Here is an 18,644-nt window from a genome sequence, read left to right as displayed (position 1 = left end):
CCTGAACACAGGAGGAAGATCTCAATTACATACTCCTCGCGTCCTCTTTCCCACCCCCCAATGGGTTTTTGATGAGGAGAGAGGACACGAGGAGTATGTAATTGAAATCTTCCCAGGACTTCTTACTAGAGAAGTAAAGGCCATCTTTATGGAAACAGACTTTGATATTTTGTTGGCTGCATTTAGACAGGCAACCCAATTCTAATATTTTTTTTCTCACTAAATTGGTCAATCGACCAAGCAGATCAGCGCTGAAAAATATTTGATGTGAAATTATCTGATTTGATTGGTCAAAAGACCAATTAGTGGAAAATATCAGAATTGGGCTGACTCTAAACACAACCTTTATGTTCCAATGAGTGCTTCCAGGAGCATCTTCTAACATCCACTTGTTTCACCCAAACAGTGATCTTGCCTTTGTTTTCCATAGACATTCAACAGCATTCTACCTCCACCACCTGCACTTAGGCCTGCATTTAGTAAACACGACTAAATTACCTGAGAGGTATAGGTTAATTCATCTGTCCAGTTTAATGTATGTGTCCTGTCCTCTGCAATCACAGCATTCTCACACAAATCACAAATGTTTCAAATGTCATGAAAATGACAGCAGGTTAAGCATATTTACAGTAGAGAATCATCAGCACATTGTCCTGTAGCTGTCGTTGAGTCACTCTGAGTCGGCCTGAGATTCTCCTGAGGCACTGCCATTTCCATCTCCAGTCAGCTGTAGCAGTGCATTCCACCAGGAAAAACAAAACCTGGTCAACATGCTGATGACATTCTTAGCTTATATATTTCATTGTTTTTTAAAATCAGCTAGTTTTTCTTCCTCAGCAGCTCTGAACCTTGACATTTGTACGTGCTAAATAAAAGGCCATCTATTAGTTCAAGGAATTCCACTTCCACGGTAGAACTGAAGAAGGCCCAAAAGTGTTGGTTTAAACAACAAAATAAGCTTTTTTCCCCCTCAAACTTCCATTTGTCCTCTAAGTGTCTGAATATGGTCTCTTACAAATCCTGTCTGTTCCTTTATTCATGCACTTTAGTTAGAATGCAAGGTAGCGAAGTATACATTCTCCTTCCACAGTATAGAATACTAGTTCCTCCCCAAAGCCTCCTGAATGGTCAGGTCTGGTTAGTTTCGGCCAGGTCCGGTTCAGTCAGATCCAGTCAGGTCCGGTCAGCAATGGTCTGACAGGAACCGTTCTCTTTGGTTGGGGACGATGAAGCCATCCTTGCTGTCCATGAAGCTCTCCCTGCGGTCGTGGCCGGAGATGACGAAGGTGTGTATGGGGTCGATGACCACCAGATCGTCCTTCTCCAGCCCCGGATCCTCCACCTCGGCATACGCAGGGTTCCCTGAGCTGCGACAGAACCTCATCTTCATGGCTGGCCAGCGTGCGGGCCGCCTCTGTGGGAAGCACAGGCAGAAGAACTGAAAGGAGATTTGTGCTAAACAAAATGTATTAGAGGAGCTTCCCTAAAATGTGTAACTACTCCATATAGGCAAAACAATGTCTGACATTGTCTGATGAAGGTCTTCAATTACCTAAATGTCACAATGTGTTAAGCCTTAACAAAATACATTAAATTAGATGTACTCTCAGTGACTTCCCTGACCAAATCATGTAAATAAAGACATACAAATGTTTGTGAGTGCCAGCAGGGGGCAGTAGGCCTACTTACCTCTATGAAGAATAGGCTGGCGCTTGAGGTCGGGTGGTTGTACATGTACACCGTTGCTATGACGGCTGCTGCCATGGTGATCATGACCAGCGAGATGCCCACCAGGAGACCAGTCTGCAGGCGCACCTCTCTCTGCTCCTCCTCTGGCTCGTCCACCTCAGCAGCTGGAGGGGGACAAGTAACAAACGCTACCTAACGTTGTAGGAATCTTCACTGTTTGCTGGGCTGTCTTCCATATTCAAAATAATGGGTCAAAATAATATTTGTTTTAATAAAAATGCTTTAGGTGTGTTTTATGTAGCTTGCCAGTGTAATGAAACCAATATAATAGTCTCAAAAGTGTATTATGTATTATTCATGAGAATGTTGGAACCATGCAAGAGATTGGCAACCACTTACGCGATTCTTTTTCTGTGTGCAGGGAAAACTTAGTGTCATCTGAAAGAAAAAAATACATATGGATGAGTGAGGGCCAAATTAAATCAAAACTGGTCACCAGCTTTCTGAGGCAAGTCAGAGGCCTGTAGTTAATGTTTATCCCAGAGCCATATAGGCATGTACTGTGTGTGTTCATAAACAGTATACGATGAGAACATACCTTCCATCCTGCCCAGACTGACATAGACAGATACCTAGTGAGAGGCATCATTCAGCAGATAAGATCCACGTGTGCAGTATGGTGCCAGTGTGTAGTATTTGTCATTGCGTTGTATAAGCGGCTGCACAATTATCTGACAGCAGGCTGGGAAATAGCTGCAGACCGGACCCGCGTCATCTCTACGTCCCTGAGCAGCTAGAGCAAACACAAACCGCAGCCCAACTCCCATTCTCCATCCTTATACCTGAAGTGTGCATTTGTTCACTTCCAAGTGTGCACTTGTTCACTTCCCATCAAGGGTTTCAAAGCATTGGAGTGTGTAAGCAGGAATGAACTAGAATGTGTTTCCACTCTATTTCTTGCACCACTTCAGACTTTTAAAATATGAAGTCATTGTAAACCCACCAGGGCTTGGTAAATGTTGAGTCATTGTAAACCCACCAGGGCTTGGTAAATGTTAAGTCATTGTAAACCCACCAGGGCTTGGTAAATGTTAAGTCATTGTAAACCCACAAGGGCTTGGTAAATGTTAAGTCATTGTAAACCCACCAGGGCTTGGTAAATGTTAAGTCATTGTAAACCCACCAGGGCTTGGTAAATGTTAAGTCATTGTAAACCCACCAGGGCTTGGTAAATGTTAAGTCATTGTAAACCCACCAGGGCTTGGTAATGTTAAGTCATTGTAAACCCACCAGGGCTTGGTAAATGTTAAGTCATTGTAAACCCACCAGGGCACTCACTCATCCCATCACACCAAATGGTAATTGTGTTTTGATCAAAAAGGCCAGGTAGTGGTACTACTACTTACCCACCGTAGGAGCACTGGTGAAGGGGAGGGCAGTGGTGACAGTGGGGCTAGGTCTGGCTCTGGATGTAGTAGTGGCAGTGGTAGTGGTGGTAGAGGAGGTAGTTGTGGTGATGGAGGTGGTAGTCCGCTGTTGCACTGTTCTTGTCATGGCAACTGGAGTGGTTGTAGTGTGAGCGTTAGGCACATTGTAAGGTGTTGTGGTGTTGGTGTGAACCATCTGAACACAGCTCTGGTTTTTCCCCTGTGAAATCAAGACAACGTGAATTAGTTTCCAGTTTTGAATGAGTTTCCTTGAGGCAGAAGAAAACAAATGAAGTGAATAGTGAACTGTTCAATACCGCTTCAGGACAGCCCTTATCTACCCAGTCCTGACGATGCCGGTCGAAGCCACTGGAACACCTGTTATAAATAACAGAACAGAACAACCATTAGGACACAACATGGTGCTGATTTGGGAGAGATAGGTTGTTACATTTTTCTTTGAACTCTTGTCACAGCAAAATTCCACTGTATGCATTCTGTACCTACAAATGGCAATAACAAACTTGACCTGGACTTTTACCTGTGCAGTCTGCTGCACCAGCTGCAGTTGAAGCCGATCTCAGATGACATACAAGGCCCACAGCTGGAAAACTGAAGACAAGCTAAGAGAAAAAAAAGCGAGATCCTAGTACACCAAAGGTTGCTCTAGCCCAGCACAAATAATTACCATAGATATAACTGTAAAGAACCCTGTAGACTTAAGCCCCGTTTATGCCTAGTTCTAACATGTGTCCTTTGCCCTGATTGTGATTGTGCCAACATTTTTGGACTGGTGTAGACAGTTAAAAGACTGATTGTGATCAGATCTTCCTGAACACCTCCAAAGGTAGCCAGGGACCCACTGTATCTGGATATCTTACAAGTGTATTCGGATCTGGAGAGTGAAACCATTCAAATCATCAATATACAGTGGGGCAAAAAAGTATTTTGTCAGCCACCAATTGTGCAAGTTCTCCCACTTAAAAAGATGAGAGAGGCCTGTAATTTTCATCATAGGTACACTTCAACTATGACAGACAAAATGAGAAAAAAAATCCAGAAAATCACATTGTAGGATTTTTAATGAATTTATTTGCAAACTATGGTGGAAAATAAGTATTTGGTCACCTACAAACAAGCAAGATTTCTGGCTCTCACAGACCTGTAACTTCTTCTTTAAGAGGCTCCTCTGTCCTCCACTCGTTACCTGTATTAATGGCACCTGTTTGAAGAATTGGTGGCTGACTAAATACTTTGTTGCCCCACTGTATAAGGCCCTCTAAAACCATTGACGTGGCACAATTGACTTATGGCATCAATATACAGTATGTCTTAAAATAAATAAATATTATTTTGAAAGACTATCTGTCAAATGATTTACATACAGGGAGAGACCAGGAAAGCAGGTCAAAATGTGGACACAGTGGACAGATAAGTGACACATTTTAACACTATGTGTAGACGCACGTCTGAAAATGTGGGCACAATCAGAATGTGGACAAGATCAGGACACAGGACACGTTAGAACAAGGTATAAACAGGGTTATAAACTTACTGGGCAGAGGAAGCATCTCAACCGCTGTAGAGTTGGCGATCTTGGACTTGAGGATGTCCACTTTGTGGTACTCATAGATGGTCCTCCTGCGAACATCTGGCATAATGAGAAGGTGGTCAATGGTGGTCAGACTGCAGTCAGATCCAATCTTACTGGAGGACCAGGGATGCGGGGGGCACACAGAGACATTATGGTACTCACTGGGTATCTGCTCAATCTCATGAAGCACCACAAATGCGTCTGAGAGGCCCACTTTGACAGGATGGTTCACTGACCTGATCTCATTGATGTCAATGGGAACCTACACACAGGACAATGAGGTATACACATTCATTACAATTAAAGCTAAAGGCAAATAGCTCTACTTCTCTAGAATAAGTAATAGTTAGCGAGGAAGAGGAGCGTCACCTCTTTGTAGGCGAAGACGATGCGTCCGTCACTGTGCAGAGCGGTCTGGAAGGTAAATGGGCCTTGACTTACACTGTCCTGTAGGTGAACCTGATCCCACTGGACTACTAAGGCTGTACCTAAAGGACAGACAGAGAAACACACACAGGCTGGTTAGAACCACCAAGGCTGTACCTAAAGGACAGACATAGACACACACACACAGGCTGGTTAGAACCACCAAGGCTGTACCTAGAGGACAGACAGAGACACACACACAGGCTGGTTAGAACCACCAAGGCTGTGCTTGATACACAAAGACAGTAGCTATGTTAATTCACTGCACATGGATAAAGTTAGTTGCCCTTGAATTTTCTAGAAAACCTTTGATTGACTGAGCAGGGCTTAACATCTATCGAGACACAATTGCCTGTTTGGCTCTATGTCTATATGTCTTACCGTTGTCAAAGTAACTGATGGTCGAGTTTGTGGACATACTGAGGTCAAAGTTGGCCATCAGAGGGGCGATGTACTGAGTGGCCGTCAGCATCCTGTGGATGACATCGCCTGTGTAGATGAAACCTGATGGAGGGGGTGCGCGCGCGCACACACACACACACACACACACACACACACACACACCCCTCTTATTTCAGGAAGTGATGGTGGAGGTCCCTTATAATGGTGGTAGTTTCTCACATATTCATTCTCATTCATCAGAGTTTGACATACCACCAGTTGCCACTGTGATTTCTCTCAGTATGTGACCATAGAACGGGAAGTCAAAGGACAGATGAACACTCTGAAAGGAGAAATGAAAGGAGAAAAACCACAAAAACAAAGATGAGTTTCAGTGACAAGACAAGGTGCCACAAGGTATGAGTGATCTCCACTGATATTGTAGAAGTCATACAGGTAGCAGTCGGCTGCAGAGCTAGGCGCTGACTTGTCATGACAGTATCCACTAAACAGGAGCATGCCCTTATCCTTGATGGTTTGATATCCTCTGCCCTAAGGCTGCGTACCGCTGCTTGTCTGTGTGTGTTGGACAGCAGGCCGTGGATCTTCCCCTTCCCTGGGTCCAGCTGATCTATGTCCACCCACAGATATTTACCAGCAGTCTCTGTAGCCCCGTAGATCTTAGATGTGTAGTAGCTATGGTTCATGTCCTGGGATAAACAACATTCATGTTAGCATTCAGTGTTTCCTGGGATAAACAACATTCATGTTAGCATTCAGTGTTTCCTGGGATAAACAACATTCATGTTAGCATTCAGTGTTTCCTGGGATAAACAACATTCATGTTAGCATTCAGTGTTTCCTGGGATAATCAACATTCCTGTTAGCATTCAGTGTTTCCGGGGATAAACAATATTCATGTTAGAATTCAGTGTTTTCCAACCCTGTTGTAGCCCTTGACAAACACACCTCTTCAGCTCATTGAGGGCTTGATGATTAGTTAACAAGTTGAATCAGGTGTGCTTGTCCAGGGTTACAATAAACGTGTACTGTTGGGGGTACTGGAGGACCAAGGTTGGGACACACCGTGTTCGATGTTATACACTATAAGTCCTGAATATGTGCTGAACAATGAGAGATCATTTCAAGCTTGATTCTGACAGTGAGATGTAGAGTGCGTAGAGTTCTATATCATACCGATATGACAGAACATGAAACATTATTAAACATGACAGGGTCCTGACTTTTCCTAAACACAAGACCTGTCCAGGAAACACCCTGGGGTCTAATTAACTAGGGCTCAGACTTTATTACTGTCCTGGTCATGATGTCAGGAAACACCCTGGGGTCTAATTAACTAGGGCTCAGACTTTATTACTGTCCTGGTCATGATGTCAGGAAACACCCTGGGGTCTAATTAACTAGGGTCCTGACTTTTCCTAAACACAAGACCGGTCCAGGAAACACCCTGGGGTCCAATTAACTAGGGCTCAGACTTTATTACTGTCCTGGTCATGATGTCAGGAAACACCCTGGGGTCTAATTAACTAGGGCTCAGACTTTATTACTGTCCTGGTCATGATGTCAGGAAACACCCTGGGGTCTAATTAACTAGGGCTCAGACTTTATTACTGTCCTGGTCATGATGTCAGGAAACACCCTGGGGTCTAATTAACTAGGGCCCAGACTTTATTACTGTCCTGGTCATGATGTCAGGAAACACCCTGGGGTCTAATTAACTAGGGCTCAGACTTTATTACTGTCCTGGCCATGATGTCAGGAAACACCCTGGGGTCTAATTAACTAGGGCTCAGACTTTATTACTGTCCTGGTCATGATGTCAGGAAATACCCTGGGGTCTAATTAACTAGGGCTCAGACTTTATTACTGTCCTGGTCATGATGTCAGGAAACACCCTGGGGCCTAATTAACTAGGGCTCAGACTTTATTACTGTCCTGGTCATGATGTCAGGAAACACCCTGGGGTCTAATTAACTAGGGGTCAGACTTTATTACTGTCCTGGTCATGATGTCAGGAAATACCCTGGGGTCTAATTAACTAGGGCTCAGACTTTATTACTGTCCTGGTCATGATGTCAGGAAACACCCTGGGGTCTAATTAACTAGGGCCCAGACTTTATAACTGTCCTGGTCATGAAATTGTTGTTGTTGTTCCTACTTCAATCTGGGAGCTGTTGTCATGTCTCTCCTCAGTCAGTAGGTCATCCTGGTCCTTGTAGTGGCTGTGGAGGTCGTCACTGGCCCAGCTCGGGGCACCCGGCCTGGGGATGGCCAGCCACCTCCTCCACCTCTGGCTGGAGGATCCCTGGTCCTCAGACACACTCCCCAGACCTGGACCAAACAAAAACACATTCAGATACATGAGGTGTGCTTGATTTAGCCTAAATCAAATGTATTTATAAAGACCTTCTTACATCAGCTGATATCTCAAAGTGGTGTACAGAAACCCAGCCTAAAACCCCAAACAGCAAGCAATGCAGGTGTAGAAGCACGGTGGCTGGGAAAAACTCCCTAGAAATACCAGAAGAAACTTAGAGAGGAACCGGCTATGAGGGGTGGCCAGTCCTCTTCAGGCTGTGCTGGGTGGAGCTTATAACAGTACATGGCCAAGATGCTCAAATGTTCATAGATGACCAGCATGGTCAAATAATAATAATCACAGTGGTTGTCGATCGGTGCAACAGGTCAGCACCTCAGGAGTAAATGTCAGTTGGCTTTTCATAGCAGATCATTCAGAGAATCTCTACTGCTCCTGCTGTCTCTAGAGAGTTGAAAACAGCAGGTCTGGGACAGGCCTTCCATTGCCTAATACAATGGAACCAATGCAAACCACCCTGAATTCCGGTCAAGCGAAATCAAGCGTACACTTCAAATTATTTGACACACAATGTATTTGATCCAGATCTGACTCTCATCTAGAGAGGGCCAACCCCTGCACACCAGGATGGGAGACCCCTGAGGAGAGTAGAAGGGGCTCCCTGTGACATAGTGTGCTGGTTACCTTTCATCTCACCAGTGTTTGAAAAGGGCCCAGGAATCTCCCATGTGAGGTTGACAATGACTGAACGTCTTCAGTCCTTGGAACTAAACCCATCTTTATATACTAGCCTTCGTCTGCCTGCCTGTCAGTGTCAACATGTGACAGACACAAACAGCATACTAACCTCTCTTCCCTGGGAAAAACAAACATCCACCTTCCCTCAATCATCCTGCCAGGGACAGCAGTGCACCTAAACTCCCCCCTCTTTTCGCAGGAGAGAGTGAAAGGCTGCCGCACATTCTTCACACTGGCAGGCCCAACCCAGACGTTATGGGGCAGTTATGATGGAGGAAGACATGTTGTGAGTCTCATAGAGTATGTCACATAGTGTTCTACTAGCATCAGCAGACGTAGAAGTGTTATTGTGGTTGGGAGACATATAGAACACCTAAAAGAAACTGGTTTAATGAGCAATCTGCAGTTGTAAACAGTAAGAAAGCGGGCACCCCGCCACTGATTTGGTAAATAGCTTAGGGATGGGGCTGGATACATGTAGCATCTGTCAAATTCTAAGACAGAGCTACAGATGCAAGGACTGGCCATCCATTAGATCAAATTTACAGTTTTAAACTTGTTTTGAGGCTATACAGTGTTTGTTTACAATTACTTTGCTTACAAACACCAGAGTAAAACAAGCTCCTAGTTTGGGCTCTGATGGAGTGTGACAATTGAAGCTCATGAGGCATTTATAAATTATATTCTTCAAGAATCCATGTGTATACAAATGAATGTTGCAATTACTTATTGCCCCTTTAATGAGCCATGAACTGACACTACAAGCAGTAACAAACCTACATGCATGTCAGCAAAGTGACATTTATGTAGCAAGTCCACTTATCTTGTTAAGTTATCTTATCTCCTCTTATCTTAGTAAAGTCACTTGGGAAGTATTCTATTCTATGCCAGAGAACTGTGTCCACTCTCTAAGGATTCAGTATGGCAGTGATATAGCCTATCACAGCATTTTATCCTGTACTTTACTGGTCTAATGTTTGCAGTAATTCCTTCAATATTTGATTTATTTAAAAAGTAAATAACTTGCCAAAACATTAAGGCTATATAGAAATCTTAGTCCACACGACTGAGCTTCAAAAACAAAACACACCAAAGAGAATTGAAGAACAATAATGACTTACGATAAATAAAGACTATTTTAAATAATGACTTACCACTGGCAGGCATCAATTCCACATTAGTTATTTGATACTGGAAAACTATAAATATTCCGGTGATAAATTTGACAGTCTTCGACATCATCAGTTCCTAAGTCTCTTTATTCCCTTTCAAATTCCCAAAGCACCAAAATAAAAAAACTCTGTTGGACAACTTTTCATTTGCGCAAGGTCCTTTTGGTTTGAAGTATGAAGGCGATACTATTCCGTCAGAATGTTGTCCACTTCTCAAACAAAAATGCAGAGCAAGTTATGAAATAAAATCCAGTAGTTGCATTTTTAACATAAAATACTAAACATTTCAATAGCAATACTTCCCGTCTCCGGGAAATGCCCATTTAACAAGAATTCAAATTGGCTAAATCTATTCGTCTTGGAAAGGTTGTGGTCACTTGATAGGGCTAAGATAATAAGTATGTTGACAATGACTTGAGTGCGATGCTGAAGTTATTATTGTCTCTCTCCCTCTTGGTCATCTCCGTTTTAATAAGCTGAGAGTGGAGACAGTGCATACGCGCTGGAAACGTTGTACACACGCACCAAAACAGTGTACACACGCACCAAAACAGTGTACACACGCACCAAAACAGTGTACACACGCACCAAAACAGTGAGTCTGCCTCCGTGCTGAGTAGAATAGGACCTCCGTCTCTCTCTCTCTCTCCATCTCTCTCTCTCTCTCTCCGTCTCTCTCTCTCTCTCTGTCTCTCTGTGTACTGTGTGTGTGTTTTCTCACCTGCATGAGAGCGAGTTCCTCTGAGAATTCCGTGGATTGGATGAGTGTGACATGTCTCACAAGGCTAAAGGGCTTTCCAACCTCAGGGTGTGTGTGGGAGAGAGAGAGAGAGAGAGAGAGAGAGAGAGAGAGAGATTAGTCTGTGGGGCAGTGCAAGCACACTGTACTCCACTTACTCTACTTCATTTAGTCTAATGATGTGTGAAATTAGACAGACCCATCATATTGAATTGTCACTAAAAGTATTTCATATCAGTTTATCCTAATAAGCAATACAGCTTGTTTTGCATTGACAAAAGAGCCCAATGGTATACAAATACACCCTGTGAATCATATGGTATTGATTGAGCTGGGGAAATAGTTCCTGCCATCAGATGTTGCATCCTTGGTAACGAGTGAATGTGAGTATACTCCAGAGGCCAAGTTTCAAAGCCGTTTTTACGATACATATCGAAGCATCTGTCATTGGTTAAGGGTTCCTCTTCTTCCTCTTCTAAGCCCTGGCACACAACAGAGATTATGTTTAGTCTTAATGGAAAAGAAAGGAGGGGACCATACTGTACTTGTTCCCACAGACAAACACAGGGCCCCTTTGTTATCCTGTATCTCATTAATACTGAATTCCAACCTTATAAAGTTGTCTTATAAAGTTGTACACTAGTGTTTCTGGGCATGGACAGTCTGGCTTTATACCGTAGCTGTCAAGATAAAACATATTACATCAATATAGCTCAGTTATCCAGGCTACTACAGTGGAGTTATCATTACCCAGGCTACTACAGTGGAGTTATCGTTACCCAGGCTACTACAGTGGAGTTATCGTTACCCGGGCTACTACAGTGGAGTTATCGTTACCCGGGCTACTACAGTGGAGTTATCGTTACCCAGGCTACTAAAGTGGAGTTATCGTTACCCAGGCTACTACAGTGGAGTTATCGTTACCCAGGCTACTACAGTGGAGTTATCGTTACCCAGGCTACTACAGTGGAGTTATCATTACCCAGGCTACTACAGTGGAGTTATCGTTACCCAGGCTACTACAGTGGAGTTATCGTTACCCAGGCTACTACAGTGGAGTTATCATTACCCAGGCTACTACAGTGGAGTTATCGTTACCCAGGCTACTACAGTGGAGTTATCGTTACCCAGGCTACTACAGTGGAGTTATCGTTACCCAGGCTACTACAGTGGAGTTATCGTTGACACTATTTTTGTTGTGACACCCCGTTAAATACTTGTGGTTCAATGTGCAGTAATAATAAAACACAAGTCCTTAATCCTCAGCCATAGTTTCCGAATCAGACAACCTACAGTAAATGTGCTTGTGCTCATCAACAATCCTTTTCCCCTCCCAGCTTGCTGTCATAAACTACAATTAATAATCTCTCTCTTTTGGCACCTCTGAATGAGTTCCTTCCCATTGACGTCCTACATTCCTCCTGTGTCCCCTGTCTCTGGCCTCCAGTCCTCTGTCTGGCAGAGAGAGAGAGAGACAGCGACCAGAGGAAGTCTGGGTGTTTGCTACCATGTCTGTGCTGGATGTGCTAGGGCCTTGATATACTGAGTCTTAGACTGGAGATGGCTGGACAGTGGGCTGGGGCTTGAAGAGAGGTCTGGGACTGGAGATGGATGGACAGTGGGCTGGGGCTTGGAGAGAGGTCTGGGACTGGAGATGGATGGACAGTGGGCTGGGGCTTGGAGAGAGGTCTGGGACTGGAGATGGATGGACAGTGGGCTGGGGCTTGGAGAGAGGTCTGGGACTGGAGATGGATGGACAGTGGGCTGGGGCTTGAAGAGAGGTCTGGGCCTGGAGATGGATGGACAGTGGGCTGGGGCTTGGAAAAAGGTCTGGGACTGGAGATGGATGGACAGTGGGCTGGGGCATGGAGAGAGGTCTGGGACCGGAGATGGATGGACAGTGGGCTGGAGCTTGGAGAGAGGTCTGGGCCTGGAGATGGATGGACAGTGGGCTGGGGCTTGGAGAGAGGTCTGGGACTGGAGATGGATGGTGGGCTGGGCCTTGGAGAGAGGTCTGGGCCTGGAGATGGATAGACAGTGGGCTGGGGCTTGGAGAGAGGTCTGGGACTAGAGATGGGGGTGAACTCTTAGAAAAAAAGGTGCTATCTAGAACCTAAAAGGTTTCTTTGGCTGTTCCCATAGGAGAACCCTTTGAAGAACCCTATTTGGTTCCAGGTGGATCCCTTTTCTGTTCTATGTAGAACCCTTCCCACAGAGGGTTCTACTTGAAACGCAAAAGAGTTCTACCTGGAACCAAAAAGGGTTCTCCTATGGTGACAGCCAAATAACTGTTTTGGAACCCTAAGTTCTAAGTGTGTGTGTGGGGGGGGGGGATAGGGCTTGGGATGTGGTTTGGAGAGAGGTCTGGGACTGGGAATTCGGGTAGGGGGATAAAGGGCTGCGGATGTGGCATGGAGAGAGGTCTGGGACTGGGAATGGGGGTAGGGGGATAGATGGCTGGAGATGTGGCTTGGAAAGAGGTCTGGGACTGAGGATGAGGGTGGGGTTGAAGGGGATAGATGGCTGGGGATGTGGCTTGGAGAGAGGTCTGGGACTGAAGATGAGGGGGGGGATAGAGAGCTAGTGATAGGGCTTGGAGAGAGGGCTGGGGATGGGGCAGGGGATGGTTGTCTAATATCACAGGTTAGAGAGGCAAAGACTGAAGAAGAAACTTAGAAATAATCGTCTGTAATGTCATTATGACTATATTGCTACGTCACAATACTCTTGATCTTTATCAACATTGTCCTCTTGTCACGATGGTAAATGCAATTCCATGAGAATAAAATAATGAACTTATATCAATACATGTTTCCTAAGACTATAATAGGAATGCTGTTCAAAACAAACTGTAGATAAACACTTTAGTTGACGCTGTGCTTGGTAGCGTTTCATTATGAGAACGGTTTGGAGTCATTCCTCGTCGAGTCTCAGAGGTAACCACTGTCTGAGGTTACTTCTCAGAGGTAACCACTGTGGACTCATTGCATTGTCTGACGAGGGGTCATACAAAGTGTTGAAGAATGACAGTGCTCTGAATCCTAGAAATACAAACTTGTGTATCTTTATATAGTTTTAAACAGAGCAACTTGGCCAATATGGCTCTCAAATACACGCTTTCATTATGATAATGACAATCACTGTGGATGCCAGGCCAGGGGAAAAAAGCCATAATTACTACTGTATGTGTTGTGATAATTAATTATTTGCTCTCTAACCTGTTAGTTCATGTCCCCTGCCAATGTGATATATAGGCCTAAGGCCGAGACAATAATAAGACACAGTGGCAGAATAAATTCAAGTGTTTCATCACAAAACCGGAGAGCCACATCTGTCTGGTGAAGTCCGAAAAGCATTTTGCATGTAACAAACAGTTAGTTACATGACCTACAGCAAGGTCAAGCAAGTGAATATTTCTGACATTTTCGGACTACTAAACAACCATTGATTTAGAACCAGGGTGTCAGGAGTGTGTAACTGGTGGCATGGAAGTCAAACGGAGGAGAGCAGAACTTGGTAAATAGCCAGAGCCGTTTAATGTACATACAGTGCCTTGCGAAAGTATTCGGCCCCCTTGAACTTTGCGACCTTTTGCCACATTTCAGGCATCAAACATAAAGATATAAAACTGTATTTTTTTGTGAAGAATCAACAACAAGTGGGACACAATCATGAAGTGGAACGACATTTATTGGATATTTCAAACTTTTTTAACAAATCAAAAACTGAAAAATTGGTCGTGCAAAATTATTCAACCCCTTTACTTTCAGTGCAGCAAACTCTCTCCAGAAGTTCAGTGAGGATCTCTGAATGATCCAATGTTGACCTACATGACTAATGATGATAAATACAATCCACCTGTGTGTAATCAAGTCTCTGTATAAATGCACCTGCACTGTGATAGTCTCAGAGATCCGTTAAAAGCGCAGAGAGCATCATGAAGAACAAGGAACACACCAGGCAGGTCCGAGATACTGTCGTGAAGAAGTTTAAAGCCGGATTTGGATACAAAAAGATTTCCCAAGCTTTAAACATCCCAAGGAGCACTGTGCAAGCGATAATATTGAAATGGAAGGAGTATCAGACCACTGCAAATCTACCAAGACCTGGCCGTCCCTCTAAACTTTCAGCTCATACAAGGAGAAGACTGATCAGAGATGCAGCCAAGAGGCCCATGATCACTCTGGATGAACTGCAGAGATCGACAGCTGAGGTGGGAGACTCTGTCCATAGGACAACAATCAGTCGTATATTGCACAAATCTGGCCTTTATGGAAGAGTGGCAAGAAGAAAGTCATTTCTTAAAGATATCCATAAAAAGTGTTGTTTAAAGTTTGCCACAAGCCACCTGGGAGACACACCAAACATGTGGAAGAAGGTGCTCTGGTCAGATGAAACCAAAATTGAACTTTTTGGCAACAATGCAAAACGTTATGTTTGGCGTAAAAGCAACACAGCTCATCACCCTGAACACACCATCCCCACTGTCAAACATGGTGGTGGCAGCATCATGGTTTGGGCTTGCTTTTCTTCAGCAGGGACAGGGAAGATGGTTAAAATTGATGGGAAGATGGATGGAGACAAATACAGGACCATTCTGGAAGAGAACCTGATGGAGTCTGCAAAAGACCTGAGACTGGGACGGAGATTTGTCTTCCAACAAGACAATGATCCAATACATAAAGCAAAATCTACAATGGAATGGTTCAAAAATAAACATATCCAGGTGTTAGAATGGCCAAGTCAAAGTCCAGACCTGAATCCAATCGAGAATCTGTGGAAAGAACTGAAAACTGCTGTTCACAAATGCTCTCCATCCAACCTCACTGAGCTCGAGCTGTTTTGCAAGGAGGAATGGGAAAAAATTTCAGTCTCTCGATGTGCAAAACTGATAGAGACATACCCCAAGCGACTTACAGCTGTAATCGCAGCAAAAAGTGGCGCTACAAAGTATTAATTTAAGGGGGCTGAATAATTTTGCACGCCCAATTTTTCAGTTTTTGATTTGTTAAAAAAGTTTGAAATATCCAATAAATGTCGTTACACTTCATGATTGTGTCCCACTTGTTGTTGATTCTTCACAAAAAAATACAGTTTTATATCTTTATGTTTGAAGCCTGAAATGTGGCAAAAGGTCGCAAAGTTCAAGGGGCCGAATACTTTCGCAAGGCACTGTAACTACCGACATACAAAAATAACAAAACACATGGGCAACAAAACCCGTATCGCACCAGTCACATAAAGCACACGTACTTACTATAAACAATACCCGACAAGGACATTGGGGGAACAGAGGGAACATATTCAACATGTAATTAGGTCATTGAAACCAGTTGAGTGCGACAACCACAACAAATGGAACATGAAAAATAGATCGATGATGGCTAGAAGACCGGTGATGATGGCTAGAAGACAAGGAGAGGAACCGACTTTGGCAGAAGTTGTGACACACGGCGGTCGCTCAGCCCGGCGTAGCGAAACTATGATGTGAGGGACCGGGAGCTGTTGGCTGTTGTCGGGGCTCTGAAGGCGTGGAGACATTGGCTTGAGGGGGCTAGACACCCTTTCCTCATTTGGACTGACCACCGCAATCTGGAGTACCTCCGGGCGGCGAGGAGAATGAACCCTCGCCAGGCAAGGTGGGCCATGTTTTTCACCCGTTTTGTTTTCACCCTATCCTACAAACCAGGTTCCCAGAACGTGAAGGCAGACACACTATTCCGGCTGTATGACACAGAGGAGCGGTCCACGGATCCCACTCCCATAATACCGGCTTCTTGCCTGGTGGCACCAGTGGTATGGGAGGTGGGCGCGGACATCGAGCGGGCGTCACGTACAGAGCCCACTCCAGTTGGGCGTCTGTACGTTCCGTCTGCTGTCCGTGACCGGTTGAACTGTTGGGCCCACACGTCTGGTCATCCGGGTATCGGTCGGACAGTGCGCTGTCTCAGTGGGAAGTACTGGTGGCCCACGTTAGCCAAGGACGTGAGCGTTTATGTTTCCTCCTGCTCGGTGTGCGCCCAGTGCAAGGCACCTAGACACCCGCCCAGAGGGAAATTACAACCCCGACCCGTTCCACAACGGCCGTGGTCACACCTATCGGTGGATTTCGTGACGGATCTTCCCCCGTCACAGGGTAACACCACAATCCTGGTCGTTGTGGATCGGTTTTCTAAGTCCTGCCGTATCCTTCCTTTGCCCGGTCTCCCTACGGCCCTACAGACTGCGGAGGCCCTGTTCACCCACCTATTCCAGCACTATGGGGTGCCTGAGGATATAGTTTCTGATCGGGGTCCCCAATTCACCTCTAAAGTCTGGAGGGCGTTTATGGAACGCCTGGGGGTCTCGGTCAGCCGAGAGTAACGGACAGGTGGAGAGAGTTAACCAGGATGTGGGTAGGTTTCTGTGGTCCTATTGCCAGGACCGGCCGGGGGAGTGGGCGGTTTTCATCCCTTGGGCGGAGATGGCCCTAAACTCCCTCCACCACTCCTCCACTAACCTATCACCTTTTCAGTGTGTGCTGGGTTATCAGCCGGTTCTGGCAACGTGGCATCAGAGCCACGGTATGGTCTGGAGGAGAGGTGGAGGACATCCTGGATCCGTCCTTACTGCAGGAATTTCACCGTCTCCATCCAGATCGCCCTGCGTCTCGTCCTCCGGGTCGTCCCCGAGGCTGGTGTCGGCGCGCTGCTGGAGCCGGGCATCAGGGGGGGGTACTGTCACGACTTCCGCCAAAGTTGGTCCCTCTCCTTGTTCGGGCGGCGTTCGGCGGTCGATGTCACTGGCTTTCTAGTTTCTAGTCGGCCATGTTTCATTTTCGTTTTGTTTTCTCTTCATTTTACTCACCTGGTTTCCATTCCATAATCAGTGTCCCTCTGGCTTCCTCTTTTGTTTTATGCGTGATTGTTTTTGTCAAGTGGTTCCGTGTACATGATCTGGATTGTTTATGTTTATCCTTGTTGGATTATTGTTGAATTTGAGTAAATATCGTGGCTTTACTCATACCTGTGTCCTGCGCCTGACTCCGCCTTATTCCATTCACCTAGAACATTGACATGGCGAGTTACTGCAAGTCATAAAGAATACAGGAGCTGCCTCCACTATTGCAGCATCATTTCAACTTCCACATTTCAACATTATCAAATCACTTATGCTTAGTTTAAAGCTGCACTATGCAGAAATTTGATTGCTAAAAGTCTAATAGTTCGCTACTTTCAGTTTGTCTGAGAAAACAAGCACGTACAGTGTAGAGAATCATTGCACCATCTAAACTTCTGTGAAATATCCATAATTAAAAATATTGTTTTTCAACTGTTTGAAGCTGGGGTAGAAAACTGAAATTAAAAGATGCCAAAACTAAACTAAAGAACGTGAAGCATAGAAATAGAGCACATAGAACATATCTACTGCTTCTTAGACTTGCTTTCAATAAGAATGACAGAGCTATAACTCACATTTCTATGTGAATTTGGTCGGATCGCCCAAAAAGTTACATATTGTAGCTTTAATACAGTGAAGATACCAAAAACAATTTAGTCCAATCAACATAAGTTAAATATAATGTGTCTGTCCATGGTGCTGATTGGTGTGTGCAAGTATAAAAAAACATGTTGACTCACACTACTTATAGAGAAATGTTAATGGCATCCTCCTCTCTTTCATGTTGCCGAAACGATCCATGACTCTGTCATACAGTACACGCTTTTAGTTTTTGTTGTCCTAGGCTACCTGGATAAAATGCTTGCTTGCCTGCCTAACTTTCTTTCATGGGAAAGATGCGCCAGGCCAGGTAGTTAACATTGGCCTACTACATCTAGCTACATATTGAAACTTCCTTCCTCTCAGGCCAGGGGCACGACAATGTATGAATTTATGGTTGGATCAGAATCACCGTTATAATCATTGGCCAGTAGGGAGAATTAAGTAAAACCACAAGTCCAAATCCCTATATCCATCCATGCCTAATTTAGGAAAGGGACGATTTTAGATTCAGTGGCTAACTAGCCACCGGTAGGCAACTACATTCAAGTTTTTTCTGTAAATTACGTTCTGGTTTTGATGTGGTGTGATTGGTGTGATTGGTGTGAAGCCAAATCCAAACTGTCTTCCCTTGACACTTTTGTTTTGGTGCACCAGAACC

At 44.7% G+C, this 18,644-nt stretch overlaps 1 protein-coding gene across 2 annotated transcripts; it reads right to left on the bottom strand.

Annotated features, from left to right (window-relative positions):
* Nucleotides 1-512: 512 nt before the first annotated feature.
* Nucleotides 513-10,570, bottom strand: LOC112226377 (plexin domain-containing protein 2-like). Of its 2 annotated transcripts, XM_042308201.1 has the most exons (14): nucleotides 10,487-10,570; nucleotides 7,697-7,869; nucleotides 6,084-6,227; nucleotides 5,791-5,860; nucleotides 5,518-5,640; nucleotides 5,080-5,198; nucleotides 4,873-4,972; nucleotides 4,672-4,767; nucleotides 3,658-3,739; nucleotides 3,434-3,494; nucleotides 3,096-3,336; nucleotides 2,089-2,127; nucleotides 1,690-1,853; nucleotides 513-1,414 (listed from the first exon to the last, which is right to left on the bottom strand). In XM_042308201.1, exons 3-14 carry the CDS (start codon nucleotides 6,222-6,224, stop codon nucleotides 1,184-1,186), a joined length of 1,467 nt encoding a protein of 488 aa, XP_042164135.1. In that variant the 5' UTR covers nucleotides 6,225-6,227; nucleotides 7,697-7,869; nucleotides 10,487-10,570; the 3' UTR covers nucleotides 513-1,183. The 2 variants fall into 2 exon arrangements, with proteins under 2 accessions (XP_042164135.1, XP_042164133.1); XM_042308199.1 differs by lacking the exons at nucleotides 7,697-7,869; nucleotides 10,487-10,570 and adding an exon at nucleotides 6,398-6,552.
* Nucleotides 10,571-18,644: the final 8,074 nt, after the last annotated feature.

Source organism: Oncorhynchus tshawytscha, linkage group LG28 (genome assembly GCF_018296145.1).
Source record: "Oncorhynchus tshawytscha isolate Ot180627B linkage group LG28, Otsh_v2.0, whole genome shotgun sequence".
Classification (NCBI taxonomy): Eukaryota; Metazoa; Chordata; class Actinopteri; order Salmoniformes; family Salmonidae; genus Oncorhynchus; species Oncorhynchus tshawytscha.
The sequence above is the reverse complement of the archived record's forward strand: the minus strand, read 5'-3'. Positions and strand labels throughout refer to the sequence as shown.